Here is a 16,391-nt window from a genome sequence, read left to right as displayed (position 1 = left end):
CCAGAAGAACACAAAACCGCACTTGCCACACTTCTTTGCTGTCCCGGAAATACAAACTGCATCCACTGTTCCAGTAACACTGGGTTCTTTGGGAAGCTGAACAAGGTAAACTTTCCCTCACATCCCAAAACACACTTTTTTGGAGACATTCTTGACATCAACCATTCCTATTTAGCGCTGATGATGATGATTTCCGGTAGTAGCGCGTCGATATGCGCTTGGGTCTTTCCATAGACAGTATATAAGAGGGTCTTTCTCTCCTCTGGTCGACGTGTGCGTGAACGCGCTTTTCCGAGAGCAATGCTCATATAAGGAGTTCCACTCTGGTCTACGTCATTAGATCTACGATAGAAAAAAACCAGCCGAAACGTGTTGCAACCCGGAAGTATGATTTTTAGCACAGAAATTCTCTGTTATTCGTTCAAAATAACTTTTCAAACTTTGGCCATTATTAGCATGAGAATCCATCTCTTTAACACTGTAAACAACTCTGAATACATGAAACACCATTGTACCCCCCCTTTAAAAAGCGATTTCTCTAAGAGAAAATATCTCACTTTGCTTTGAACTTTGAGCGTTGTAACTTTGCAGATGTTGTTTATGATCAAACAGCAACATTACACACTAACTACAGTTAGAAAAGTGAAATCATAATCGACCACCCCTTTAAGGGTCCACGTTCTAACTGTTGACCGTGTGTGGCACTTTCAGGCCGGAGTGAAACGCAGTAATCGTGGTAGTTGTGTGAATGATCACCTGCAGGCGAAGTAGAGAGGAGTCGCTCCAGACACATTGGGCCTGTTGATGTCCGCTCCACTGTCCAGAAGACACTGCACTGTCTGTGGGGAACATCATTAGGGCCATTAGTAAAAGGACTCTTAGTTCTAGTGTGCAACTGTGCTAGACAGACCGCTTCCGTACAGTCTTGTGTCCGTTCTGGCAGGCCACGTGTAAAGCTGTCTGGCCCATGGCGTCCTCCACGTCCACATTAGACACGTGCTGGACCAGGTCATGGAGAAGCTCAGTCCTGCCATTCACGGCCAGCCAGTGAATCTAAACACACCAGGGGAACAACTTCATATCAGTACATAATCATATTATAGGGTTATTCCGTGTCAACTCAACCAGAGGGTCACCAGCTAAACATTTAGATTTGGACTTTTTTTTTTTTTTTTTTTTGGTGAATGAAATACATAAATTAAGAAGAAACACAAAATATGAAATGTCATGAATATATTCTATTAGTAACATTTTGAATTCTAAATAAGTTTTGGCTTTCATCACTATTTCTGTTTGTCTTTCTTCAGAAAAAAATATAAACAAACTAAACATTTGAGCTGGGGATATTTCTGAAATTTGGTTGATTTGACATGGAATGACAATATTGGTTTCTATAACACACATACTGTGTATATATTATATTATATAATATTATATATATATTATATATATTCATTTGTTAACATATTAACTAACTTGAACTCACAATGGGCAATACATTTGTTACAGTATTTGTTCATCTTTGGTAGTTAATAAAAATCCAGCTGTTCATTGTTTGTTCACAGTATTTAACAAATACAACCTTTGATTTTAATAACGTATTAGTAAATGTTGAAATTAATATTAAGTAAGATGAATAAATGCTGTAGAAGTATTGTTCATTCTTAGTTCATGCTAAGGTAGTTAGCTAATAAACCTTATTTTAAAGTGTTGCCATATATATATATATATATATATATATATATATATATATATATATGGCAACACTTTAAAATATATATATATATATATATATATATATATATATATATATATATATATATATATATATATATATATGGCAACACTTTAAAATATATATATATATATATATATATATATATATATAAAAAAAAATATATATATATATTGTTTGCACATATACAATATTGCACATATTAAAACTATAAAAATGTTATAATATAAAACCTAAAATTAGTTTTTTTTTTATATAATATTTTAATTCTATATGACAAATATATATAAAATATATTAATATATAGTGAGGATAATAATAATAATATTTTGTGTTGTTATTGTTGTTATTTCTGTCTAAACTGTGCAGATTTATCCTCATACTCACAGCAGTGAGACCTTCATTATTGCAGATATTAACATCGGCGTTGAACTCTAGAAGTCTGCCCATACACTTCTTCTGCCTGTGGAAATATGAGACAACATGGTAAACGATTATCATGGGTCTCAACGTGAATGTATTAAAAATGACTGATCAGTTACCACCTTTTGCATGCAATACACACAAATGCTCAGGCTATATCAAACATCTTGAAAGGATTAATAATAGTGCATGTGAATTGCTCTGCAGGAGTTTATTAAGCCTCCGTGTACCCGTTTCTCGCAGCCAGATGCAGAGGTGTGCAGCCGGAGATGTCCTGATAGTTCGGATTCGCTCCGCGCTTCAACAGCAGGACGAGACACTCGACTGATCCACAGCTGGAACAAGAGCAACACATAAAGGATAATTCCGTTATTTAACACCTTGAGTCTATATTGTAGTTTGTTTTGGATGAACAAGAGTGGTGGACAACATTTTTTTGACAATGGTTCCTCTCTCGAGTTTTTGACTATAAAAGAATTGGCCATGGACCCATTTAACATTGGAGTCAATGGGCATGTCCGAAAATGTCATTAAAACAGCCAATAATGTTCGTTTACAAAACTGTGCAACTCACCGAGTGATTAGTGGTGTTCGTTGATGTTCCAGAAACAAAAAGTGTTGCGAAATTCAGTTTCTGTCGTGTTTTATTCGTCATTTTGTAAAATCCCATTGTTGAAAAAATAGTTCCACTATAGCAAAATAAACGGATTGGAATCATATATTGCGACGATATATTGTTTATAATCATCAACGAACATCACTAACCACTCGGTGAGTTTAACAGTTTTGTAAACGAACATTATTGGCTGTTTTAATGACATTTTTGGACATGCCCATTGACTCCAATGTTAAATGGGTCCATGGCCAATTCTTTTATAGTCAAAAACTCGAGAGAGGAACCATTGTCAAAAAAATTTTGTCCACCACTCTTGTTCATCCAAAACAAACTACAATATAGACTCAAGGTGTTAAATACCGGAATTATCCTTTAAAGAGCACCTATTATGCCCCTTTTAATATAAGCCTCAGTGTCCCCAGAATGTGTGTGTGAATTTTCAACTCGCCCCACAGATACTTTATTATAGCATGTTGTAAATGCCTATTTTTGAGCCAAAGCAAAAACAAGCTGCTTTCGTGCATGTTTCTTTAAATGCAAATGAGCTGCTTAACCATCATTAACCATCATAGAGTGGATGTTTATCATTTTCATGTGCTTTTAAGTCCTGTCAGTTTAAGCATCAAGCGCAGGAAGGCTGGAACTCGCTCTGTGTTCTCTGCGCGCACACACACACACACACACACACACACACACACACACACACACACACACACACTTCTCTTTCTAGTCTATTTGTGATTGAACAGACATGTGCACGGGGAAAAAAAATGGCAAAATGCCCGTCTCTGTCCGGCTGTGTGTTGTAAACAGAGACAGAAAACGGATGCGTATCATTACGTTGGGTCTGTGCATTTGTCTTACATTTATGCATTTGGCAGACGCTTTTACATTGCATTTCAAGGCAATGCATTAAGTCCAAAGCGGACTTACATAAGTCCAAAGCGACTTACATTGCATTTCAAGGTACACATTTACATTCTTATCAGTTCCTGCTTTCCCTGGGAATGCGCCAGCGCTCTAATGTTTCAGCGTCAGGAAAGCCATAAAAGCCAGTCTTAAAGTGACAGTAGCCTAATGTACACACAAAAGCGAAAATCACTTTTGTAACTTTAACAAAGATAAACTGAACTAATTATTTACCGTATTTTCCGGAATATAAGTCGCACTTTTTTTCATAGTTTGGCTGGTCCTGTGACTTATAGTCAGGTGCGATTTATATATCAAAATTAATTCATACTGACTGTGGATGGACTATTCAGCATTTAAAGCTTTTTATTTCATTTGTATCTTTGTTCTATTGTATTTATCTATGCTTTTAATTAGTTTGTTATTTTTTATGTAGGTTCACTCCACCTACAAAATCACCCCAATCGTTCTAGAATGATTAATTCTTAAAAAAAAAAATAGAGCTATTCAAATCATCAGGTGAAAATGTTTTCATATATCGCAGAAAAACAAAATACTGCAATGTCAGTTTTTTCCAATTTCATGCAGCTGTACTATATATGCTGTTAATGTGAATAAAACAAAACAAAAGAAAAACAGAAAATCATTCACTGCTCCTGACTGAATAACTTTAGTAGCTTTAATAAGAAAACATTTCTTCATTGAATGCTAATATTAAATGCTGTGGCAAGGAGATAAACATTAAGGACAGTGTGCAGCTCACTGAGGGGCGGAGCTAAGCTAATAGGGCAGATCATGTGGTAGTTGTGGGTGGGGCCTAAGCATTTGTGATGTCACACTGGAACACATTCCTGAACGGCTCTTTTTGAAACACTGTTTCAGATTTATGTGGAAAATGACAAACGGAGTGGATGGATTTTTACCACAGTAGTGTGGTTGTGCACACACACTGCAGACACATAATTATGTTCAAAAACAATATAACAGTGAATTTTGCATAATAGGTCCCCTTTAATGAGACAGTGGTGGCAGAACAGGGAATACATTCAAAAAATGTGGTTGTGTCAATTCTCTAATTTTGTGAGAATGCGAAAGGAACGAAATGACTTACTTGGCAGCAATGTGTAGAAGGCTTCTTTTAACACGTCCGAAGGCGTAGTTGACATCAAACTTTGAGTTCAAAAGCAATTCAGAAACTGACCTACAAACATAAGTAAATAAATACATAAGGATATTTTAAATAAAAAATGGCAATAAACAGTCATAGTTGTAGCATTCATTACTGTGGCCCAAGAGATAGAGGAGTTTAATTATGTTGGTTTGTTGCATTCTCACCGCAGTCAGGAGAAAAACACATGTGACTCTCACCTGTGCTGGTCAGCCATGACCATGGGCATGAGTGTGTACACCGCGGTTTCACTGTCTACAAGAACACACACACAGAGCTTCTGTCAAACAAAGACAGACCCAACATGCTGCACTTGTAGGATGGCATATCTTATGTTAAATATACAGTACATCAGGGTAGTGCTGCACTACCTTTCATTTATGTATTATAATAATGAGAACATACTGAAAATCGCCTTCAAGAACAAAGACAAAAGTACAATATCCCGATGCATTAGAGAGTTATGAGAGCCAGTCTACAAGTAAGGACACATTTCATTGATGATATTTTTAGAACATTTTTTTTTTTTTTTTTTTTTACAATTAAGGGAATGTATTTTATAACCTCAAACAAATTGTGTGCAGAGCGCTATTTTGTCATTTTGTTTGAAATGGCCTTCATGTCCATTAAATTAAGTTTTTGCAATGAGTTGGTCAGAATGATCTATATTTTTATATATGTTTATTTTGTGTGAATTGCATTTATGAACATCATATAATGTTATGGTCTACTGTAGTGGATATTTTAAACACATTTCTGCAAGTGTCCTCTCTTGCTCTATTATTAATATTTTATCTAAAATAACCAATTGTCAAGGAGTATATTAATTGATCATCAATTATGTTGGGTACGTTGTTAAGATTTACAATATTTGTATGATTTCAGTTCAAATATATCTTCAGATTTGAGGTTAACCTCATTAATAATAATTAATAACATGTGGTTGGCCAGACCAGGCCTGGCATTGAAATAAGGCTATCTCAAAGAAATGGTCAACTATGTTATTATCGCTCAACTAAGTTGCCCTAGAGCAATTCTTGGATAACATAATATTACTGTGTGATCATAAGACAATATATAGCCTATATTAAATTGTGAAAAACTAGAATGGTTCTTATTCTCCTATCCTTTCACTATATATTGTATTATTTCGTTGATGTTGTTTTCTTTATCGTTTAATTTTGTGGTATAAACTATAATATACCATGAGAATCATCCAAATACACATTTAGGTGTTTGATAGTAATTGACCATATTTGGATAAACCCGAATGAATGTGTATGGCCGTAGACAGGACTCCTTCCCGGAAGCAGAGATGATTACAATATATCCAGGGTCGCCTTGACAACTTCAGAAGTCTTCATAAATTAGAATGTTTGTGAATAGAATGTAACGTGTGACGTCTCACCTTCGGGGAGTTCCACGGTCCTCGCGCGCCGCAGGGAACGCGTCAGGCGGTTCAGCTGTACATTAAAATGCTCCATCGCCCGTTCCATCATATGTGACGAACAACACAGAAATCAGCTCTTATTCTCTCTCTCTTTCTCTCGGAAAACCCAGCGCCTCGATCTCGTCCATCGGCTGTCGGCTGATGCGCTGTGTTCACGACTCATTCCACCGCACAATATCCCTCCATCGCTCTATGATTCATTTTGGGACAATATTTCCTCATGGTGTCTTTCTTCCTGTTTTCATTGCAATGCATTGTGGGAAGTGTAGTCTTGCTCGGGACAGGCGCGCATGTAGACGTAACAAGGGGTCACCGACATGACGCCATTCCATTGATTAATTCATTTACTATTCTTTCTTTATTTAACCAGGTAAAAAAAAAAAAAAAAAAAAAAAAAAGATTCAGATTGTAAGATCTTTCTTTCTTTCTGAAATGTTATGAAACAGTTATTTTTATGCATCACATTACATTGTTGTGATGTTAGTAATGTCCAGTTTTCCCGGAAGATTTGATTATTATTAATCTGAAAAGAAGTTTAAAAATATAAAATGGGGGTATAGATGCCAGGTTAAGAACAATCTGCGTTTTCTTTTCTTTCTTTCTTTTTTTCTTTTTCTTTTCTTCTTTTCATTGTTAAATGCAAGTCACATACAAATAATAGATTTTAACAACAACAAAAAAATACAGACAATAATCAAAATTCAACATTACAACAAAATATAGGCCTAAAAGAAAATATAGTGCAAATTAAAACAAATTATACAAGTAAAAGAAAATAATTTAAAAGGAAAAGAAAAAGAGTATGAGATCATCAAATAAATAAACCAAGCTTCAGATAAAGACCTAGTACATTTTGCTTTGCTGTTTTTCAACCCAACTCAATATAACTCTTCATTTCTTTCCAAAACAACAAAAAAATTAGTTTTTTCTTTAGCCCATTTTGCTTATGAATATGGTATTTTCCCATTATCAAACAGAGATTAATAATGAATGCCACATCTGGTGACAGTCTTTGTCCATTAAAATAAAATGAAAACATATTTTTCAGAAAAACAAACTTTCATCCCTAAGCATTTACAAAGAAAACATTCCAAATCTACCCAAAACATTTAGCTGTATATGCAACTAAAAAATAAATGGACAACACTTTCCTCCTCAGTGCCACAGAAATCACATTCAACATCTACATCAGCACGAAACCGAAGAAAATGTAGTTTTAACTGGACACACCAGATGAAGTATCTTAAAATGTGCTTCTCTCACCTTATTTGTTATGCAATATTTTTTTTGCCAGCAACCATGCATATTTCCAGTCAATGCACTCAACTTTAGAAAGCCAGTATGTTTAAGGAATTGGGCTGTATTCAGTAAGTCAATCTGCGTTTTCTCACTCTCACGCCATGAAACATGACAAATTGTGTGACATCATTTTTGACCAGGCTGTCATACAAAGAAAGTATGATCACATTCAAAATAACAGAGAACCAACCAAATATTAATAACTGTTTATGTTGTAGTCATGGTGTGCTTTTTCCTTTCAGTTTCTTGTTTTTCTTTGTATTTCTTTTTTTACTTTTTTTTATAACAAACCTGTAGCTTTAGTTTGTCTTTTTTGCCAAATCATTTTGTCAGGTAAATAACTTAACCGCAAGATTAGTGTGTTTTGTTCTTCCCTCATATTTTAGATATTTAGAAAAAAAAATTCCTCATATTTTGATTGTTTAATCGAACGCGTAGGGCCATTAAAATCTACTGCATGAATGAGGTCACAAATGTTATATAAAGTATTGTTTTTACAGCTGTAGGATTTTTAGAGCATGTTTTCACGAGTCATTAACATCATGACCACTATATTTGCAATTGTGCATGTATTATTTTGCCAGCCAAATATATTAATAGTACAATATTGTTGTTCACTTTCTCAATGTTTGAGTAATCAAACATTCAACAACCACAACAAACAAATCTTTAAAACTAAAATAGAAGTCACGTACTTACATGAGACTAAAATAACACATTTCTGAGCCAGATTTCTGTGGATGGGCATCAGATGTAAAACAACTGAGAGATATGTTCCTCTGAGGAACTGACAAGCCCTTGATATCAACACTGTGAGATTTATCAACAGAAATCTGACACGACTGTCACAGTTGAGTCACCAAATAAATAGGAGAGGGATCTATCAGTGCTTCTTTTAATAAACCGAACAATGAAGATACGGCAGCTGAACTATTAATAACAATAACAGGGAAGTGAACACGGGGAAAACAGAACACAGCTACAATAAAACAGAAATATACAGAGCTGAACCATTACAACCTAGAAAGGTGAGAATTTTTGCAGCTCCACGTGATGATGTCATTAGAATGTTCAGCTGTCATTGTAACAACTGCAGCTCCACGTGATGATGTCATCAGAATGTTCAGCTGTCACTGTAACAACTGCAGCTCCACGTGATGATGTCATTAGAATGTTCAGCTGTCACTGTAACAACTGCAGCTCCACGTGATGATGTCATTAGAATGTTCAGCTGTCACTGTAACAACTGCAGCTCCACGTGATGATGTCATTAGAATGTTCAGCTGTCACTGTAACAACTGCAGCTCCACGTGATGATGTCATTAGAATGTTCAGCTGTCACTGTAACAACTGCAGCTCCACGTGATGATGTCATTAGAATGTTCAGCTGTCACTGTAACAACTGCAGCTCCACGTGATGATGTCATTAGAATGTTCAGCTGTCACTGTAACAACTGCAGCTCCACGTGATGATGTCATCAGAATGTTCAGCTGTCACTGTAACAACTGCAGCTCCACGTGATGATGTCATTAGAATGTTCAGCTGTCACTGTAACAACTGCAGCTCCACGTGATGATGTCATTAGAATGTTCAGCTGTCACTGTAACAACTGCAGCTCCACGTGATGATGTCATTAGAATGTTCAGCTGTCACTGTAACAACTGCAGCTCCACGTGATGATGTCATTAGAATGTTCAGCTGTCACTGTAACAACTGCAGCTCCACGTGATGATGTCATTAGAATGTTCAGCTGTCACTGTAACAACTGCAGCTCCACGTGATGATGTCATTAGAATGTTCAGCTGTCACTGTAACAACTGCAGCTCCACGTGATGATGTCATTAGAATGTTCAGCTGTCACTGTAACAACTGCAGCTCCACGTGATGATGTCATCAGAATGTTCAGCTGTCACTGTAACAACTGCAGCTCCACGTGATGATGTCATTAGAATGTTCAGCTGTCACTGTAACAACTGCAGCTCCACGTGATGATGTCATTAGAATGTTCAGCTGTCACTGTAACAACTGCAGCTCCACGTGATGATGTCATCAGAATGTTCAGCTGTCACTGTAACAACTGCAGCTCCACGTGATGATGTCATCAGAATGTTCAGCTGTCACTGTAACAACTGCAGCTCCACGTGATGATGTCATCAGAATGTTCAGCTGTCACTGTAACAACTGCAGCTCCACGTGATGATGTCATCAGAATGTTCAGCTGTCACTGTAACAACTGCAGCTCCACGTGATGATGTCATTAGAATGTCCAGCTGTCACTGTAACAACTGCAGCTCCACGTGATGATGTCATTAGAATGTTCAGCTGTCACTGTAACAACTGCAGCTCCACGTGATGATGTCATTAGAATGTTCAGCTGTCACTGTAACAACTGCAGCTCCACGTGATGATGTCATTAGAATGTTCAGCTGTCACTGTAACAACTGCAGCTCCACGTGATGATGTCATCAGAATGTTCAGCTGTCACTGTAACAACTGCAGCTCCACGTGATGATGTCATTAGAATGTTCAGCTGTCACTGTAACAACTGCAGCTCCACGTGATGATGTCATCAGAATGTTCAGCTGTCACTGTAACAACTGCAGCTCCACGTGATGATGTCATCAGAATGTTCAGCTGTCACTGTAACAACTGCAGCTCCACGTGATGATGTCATCAGAATGTTCAGCTGTCACTGTAAAAACTGCAGCTCCACGTGATGATGTCATCAGAATGTTCAGCTGTCACTGTAACAACTGCAGCTCCACGTGATGATGTCATCAGAATGTTCAGCTGTCACTGTAACAACTGCAGCTCCACGTGATGATGTCATTAGAATGTTCAGCTGTCACTGTAACAACTGCAGCTCCACGTGATGATGTCATCAGAATGTTCAGCTGTCACTGTAACAACTGCAGCTCCACGTGATGATGTCATTAGAATGTTCAGCTGTCACTGTAACAACTGCAGCTCCACGTGATGATGTCATTAGAATGTTCAGCTGTCACTGTAACAACTGCAGCTCCACGTGATGATGTCATTAGAATGTTCAGCTGTCACTGTAACAACTGCAGCTCCACGTGATGATGTCATTAGAATGTTCAGCTGTCACTGTAACAACTGCAGCTCCACGTGATGATGTCATTAGAATGTTCAGCTGTCACTGTAACAACTGCAGCTCCACGTGATGATGTCATCAGAATGTTCAGCTGTCACTGTAACAACTGCAGCTCCACGTGATGATGTCATCAGAATGTTCAGCTGTCACTGTAACAACTGCAGCTCCACGTGATGATGTCATCAGAATGTTCAGCTGTCACTGTAACAACTGCAGCTCCACGTGATGATGTCATCAGAATGTTCAGCTGTCACTGTAACAACTGCAGCTCCACGTGATGATGTCATCAGAATGTTCAGCTGTCACTGTAACAACTGCAGCTCCACGTGATGATGTCATCAGAATGTTCAGCTGTCACTGTAACAACTGCAGCTCCACGTGATGATGTCATTAGAATGTTCAGCTGTCACTGTAACAACTGCAGCTCCACGTGATGATGTCATCAGAATGTTCAGCTGTCACTGTAACAACTGCAGCTCCACGTGATGATGTCATTAGAATGTTCAGCTGTCACTGTAACAACTGCAGCTCCACGTGATGATGTCATCAGAATGTTCAGCTGTCACTGTAACAACTGCAGCTCCACGTGATGATGTCATCAGAATGTTCAGCTGTCACTGTAACAACTGCAGCTCCACGTGATGATGTCATCAGAATGTTCAGCTGTCACTGTACAAACTGCAGCTCCACGTGATGATGTCATCAGAATGTTCAGCTGTCACTGTAACAACTGCAGCTCCACGTGATGATGTCATCAGAATGTTCAGCTGTCACTGTAACAACTGCAGCTCCACGTGATGATGTCATTAGAATGTTCAGCTGTCACTGTAACAACTGCAGCTCCACGTGATGATGTCATCAGAATGTTCAGCTGTCACTGTAACAACTGCAGCTCCACGTGATGATGTCATTAGAATGTTCAGCTGTCACTGTAACAACTGCAGCTCCACGTGATGATGTCATTAGAATGTTCAGCTGTCACTGTAACAACTGCAGCTCCACGTGATGATGTCATCAGAATGTTCAGCTGTCACTGTAACAACTACAGCTCCACGTGATGATGTCATTAGAATGTTCAGCTGTCACTGTAACAACTGCAGCTCCACGTGATGATGTCATCAGAATGTTCAGCTGTCACTGTAACAACTGCAGCTCCATGTGATGATGTCATCAGAATGTTCAGCTGTCACTGTAACAACTGCAGCTCCACGTGATGATGTCATTAGAATGTTCAGCTGTCACTGTAACAACTGCAGCTCCACGTGATGATGTCATCAGAATGTTCAGCTGTCACTGTAACAACTGCAGCTCCACGTGATGATGTCATCAGAATGTTCAGCTGTCACTGTAACAACTGCAGCTCCACGTGATGATGTCATCAGAATGTTCAGCTGTCACTGTAACAACTGCAGCTCCACGTGATGATGTCATTAGAATGTTCAGCTGTCACTGTAACAACTGCAGCTCCACGTGATGATGTCATCAGAATGTTCAGCTGTCACTAGGCTTGTTTGAGATGCGCCTTGCCTCGCCTGAAATGTATGCGAGAGTAGGCGGCTGCAGTGAGGGGAGGAGTGAAAAAAGTGCAGGCAAGCCGGACAGTTCTCTCTTCTCACAGTGGATCTGACAGCTGTGAGATCAAGGATGGATATCGCGGGATTCACGGGATTCACGCTTGTGCACAGTGTTGCTATAAACTGGATGCAATTTAAGTTCTGTTGCTTAAATATGAAAATAAATATAATGAACAAGACACCCAAATCACTTGTTAGGCTATATAATCCCATTCCAAATACGTGTTTATCAATCTTTTTTTTCTTTTCTTTAATACATGTGTTTATATATATATATATTTTAATGACATAATCACATAATCCATATAGGCCTAGAGATCGCACTGTCATAGAGTTTGGGAATATTCACAGATCATTTATACACATAAAACATGATATCAGAGTTTTAATATCAAACATTTTAAAAAAGAACAATACATCACGGTTGTTTAAACCAATGAGCATTAAGCTGTGTCGTCAGCAAGTCGTTTCCCATCATGCTTTTGATCCGCGCAGTCGGTGGAGAGCAACTGCGCGCAACTGCAGAATCCGACAGGTGTGCCTTGCGCTCGCGAGAAATTTTTGACATACGTCAGCATGACATCAGAGCCAGGCGGGACGCAGTCGGACACATTTCTAACCGGCATGCATCTCGCGGTGATCACCGGTGATCGGTTCTGCGCAGATTTTGCTCATCTCAAACAAGCCTACTGTAACAACTGCAGCTCCACGTGATGATGTCATCAGAATGTTCAGCTGTCACTGTAACAACTGCAGCTCCACGTGATGATGTCATCAGAATGTTCAGCTGTCACTGTAACAACTGCAGCTCCACGTGATGATGTCATCAGAATGTTCAGCTGTCACTGTAACAACTGCAGCTCCACGTGATGATGTCATCAGAATGTTCAGCTGTCACTCTAACAACTGCAGCTCCACGTGATGATGTCATCAGAATGTTCAGCTGTCACTGTAACAACTGCAGCTCCACGTGATGATGTCATTAGAATGTTCAGCTGTCACTGTAACAACTGCAGCTCCACGTGATGATGTCATTAGAATGTTCAGCTGTCACTGTAACAACTGCAGCTCCACGTGATGATGTCATCAGAATGTTCAGCTGTCACTAGGCTTGTTTGAGATGCGCCTTGCCTCGCCTGAAATGTATGCGAGACTAGGCGGCTGCAGTGAGGGGAGGAGTGAAAAAAGTGCAGGCAAGCCGGACAGTTCTCTCTTCTCACAGTGGATCTGACAGCTGTGAGATCAAAGATGGATATCGCGGAATTCACGGAATTCACGCTCGTGCACAGTGTTGGTAATAAACTGGATGTAATTTAAGTTCTGTTGCTTTTATATGAAAATAAATATAATGAACAAGACACCCAAAGCACTTATTCAATCCCACTCCAAATAGGCTACGTGTTTATCAATCATTTGTTTCTTTACTACAGACGTGTTTTTATATATGGCCTATATATATATATATTTATTTTTATATATATATATAAAAATGACATAATCACATAATCCATAGAGATCGCACTGTCAGAGAGTTTTGGAATACTCACACATAATTTATACACATAAAAACACGAAATCAGAGTTTTAAATTCAAACATTTAAAAAAAGAACAATACATCACGGTTGTTTAAACCAATGAGCATTAAGCTGTGTCGTCAGCAAGTCGTTTCCCATCATGCTTTTGAACCGCGCAGTCGGTGGAGAGCAACTGCGCTCGACTGCAGAATCCGACAGGTGTGGCTTGCGCTCGCGAGAGATTTTTGACATACGTCAGCATGACATCAGAGCCAGGCAGAACGCAGTCGGACACATTTCTAACCGGCATGCATCTCGCTGTGATCACCGGTGATCGGTTCTGCGCAGATTTTGCTCATCTCAAACAAGCCTACTGTAACAACTGCAGCTCCACGTGATGATGTCATTAGAATGTTCAGCTGTCACTGTAACAACTGCAGCTCCACGTGATGATGTCATTAGAATGTTCAGCTGTCACTGTAACAACTGCAGCTCCACGTGATGATGTCATTAGAATGTTCAGCTGTCACTGTAACAACTGCAGCTCCACGTGATGATGTCATTAGAATGTTCAGCTGTCACTGTAACAACTGCAGCTCCACGTGATGATGTCATTAGAATGTTCAGCTGTCACTGTAACAACTGCAGCTCCACGTGATGATGTCATCAGAATGTTCAGCTGTCACTGTAACAACTGCAGCTCCACGTGATGATGTCATCAGAATGTTCAGCTGTCACTGTAACAACTGCAGCTCCACGTGATGATGTCATCAGAATGTTCAGCTGTCACTCTAACAACTGCAGCTCCACGTGATGATGTCATCAGAATGTTCAGCTGTCACTGTAACAACTGCAGCTCCACGTGATGATGTCATTAGAATGTTCAGCTGTCACTGTAACAACTGCAGCTCCACGTGATGATGTCATTAGAATGTTCAGCTGTCACTGTAACAACTGCAGCTCCACATGATGATGTCATCAGAATGTTCAGCTGTCACTGTAACAACTGCAGCTCCACGTGATGATGTCATTAGAATGTTCAGCTGTCACTGTAACAACTGCAGCTCCACATGATGATGTCATTAGAATGTTCAGCTGTCACTGTAACAACTGCAGCTCCACGTGATGATGTCATCAGAATGTTCAGCTGTCACTGTAACAACTGCAGCTCCACGTGATGATGTCATTAGAATGTTCAGCTGTCACTGTAACAACTGCAGCTCCACATGATGATGTCATTAGAATGTTCAGCTGTCACTGTAACAACTGCAGCTCCACGTGATGATGTCATCAGAATGTTCAGCTGTCACTGTAACAACTGCAGCTCCACGTGATGATGTCATTAGAATGTTCAGCTGTCACTGTAACAACTGCAGCTCCACGTGATGATGTCATCAGAATGTTCAGCTGTCACTGTAACAACTGCAGCTCCACGTGATGATGTCATCAGAATGTTCAGCTGTCACTGTAACAACTACAGCTCCACGTGATGATGTCATTAGAATGTTCAGCTGTCACTGTAACAACTGCAGCTCCACGTGATGATGTCATCAGAATGTTCAGCTGTCACTGTAACAACTGCAGCTCCACGTGATGATGTCATTAGAATGTTACACGCTCTGCTGTTGTACACACCAGAAAGAAAATAAAAGAATGCAAGCACAAGCATGTATTCCAGAATAGGCGTCATGGCCTGCAGTGTGTTCGGTACAGGAATAGTTCACAAAAACAAAACAAAACTATTAAATCAATAAAATAAAAAAGTTGAAAAACGAAGTGTGCTGTCTTTAAAGCTCCACCGATTGAGTTAAAACAGAATGGTCAGAATGGTCTCTGATGAACAAACAACATTTACCTGCCAGTTGATCACTTTAGTAGAGTTGAACAGAGCTGGGAAAAAAAACAGGAAGTCAAAAGTTGTCTTACTTATTGTCTTGCATAACTCAAGGGAAACCAGTTCATCGATGGTTTCTGTCATTTTTTAATTTTTGCTAATTACATTCCAGCTAATCATATAAAACTATATCCAGGCTGAATGTCTGTCAGTAAACACAAGAGGGCAGCAGAGCATCACTTACTGCTCACGACGAGAACAGAACACACCTGTCAATTACACGTTTAAAAAATAATATTAATAACAAAAACAGTTCAATAACATGTATAGCAATGATTGGGTTTATATGTACGGTGTATGTCCTCCACACATCTTTCTTTTCCAGTTTCAATTTGTCAGTCATAAAATAAAGTGTTAATAAATTACATTGCGTCATCTCAAGCTAAATTATTAAATGAATGTTTCCTGGGATATAATTGCTCCATCAGAACAGTAATGTGATCCATTGCCATTAAAGTACAAGCGTCTTAGAAAGATAATTTAATGTTGATACTTGTGCAGACATTTAATTTTTAATGACCAGTATTACTATATTGTGGTAGTGTTAATAAGAGGTACTTGTTCTTGAGGTTACTTGCTGAAAATGGTTTGATTTATGATATATCTCATTACTAAAGAAATAAATCCACACGGTCAGGTTATTCCCATTTATTGATAAAAAAATTTATTAAATAAAAATTTAATATTCTTGT

The 16,391-nt window shown here is 38.7% G+C and overlaps 1 protein-coding gene across 2 annotated transcripts in view; it reads right to left on the bottom strand.

Annotated features, from left to right (window-relative positions):
- Positions 1–6,552, bottom strand: part of hace1 (HECT domain and ankyrin repeat containing E3 ubiquitin protein ligase 1) — a 45,501-nt gene extending 38,949 nt beyond the window's left edge. The window contains exons 1-7 of one of the 2 annotated variants that reach the window (XM_079626186.1): positions 6,260–6,552; positions 5,052–5,106; positions 4,795–4,884; positions 2,389–2,493; positions 2,123–2,198; positions 922–1,053; positions 757–839 (exon numbers count right to left, since the gene is read on the bottom strand). In XM_079626186.1, coding sequence (XP_079482312.1) covers positions 757–839; positions 922–1,053; positions 2,123–2,198; positions 2,389–2,493; positions 4,795–4,884; positions 5,052–5,106; positions 6,260–6,350 — 632 coding nt within the window. In that variant the 5' untranslated portion in view covers positions 6,351–6,552. The remainder of the gene's footprint in view (positions 1–756; positions 840–921; positions 1,054–2,122; positions 2,199–2,388; positions 2,494–4,794; positions 4,885–5,051; positions 5,107–6,259) is intronic. The other variant, XM_079626187.1, reaches the window with a different exon arrangement.
- Between the last annotated feature and the right edge of the window lie 9,839 nt (positions 6,553–16,391).

This window comes from Phoxinus phoxinus (genome assembly GCF_949152265.1).
Source record: "Phoxinus phoxinus genome assembly, chromosome: 10".
Lineage (NCBI taxonomy): Eukaryota > Metazoa > Chordata > Actinopteri > Cypriniformes > Leuciscidae > Phoxinus > Phoxinus phoxinus.
Note: the sequence above shows the minus strand (reverse complement) of the source record. Positions and strands in the feature narration are given on the sequence as shown.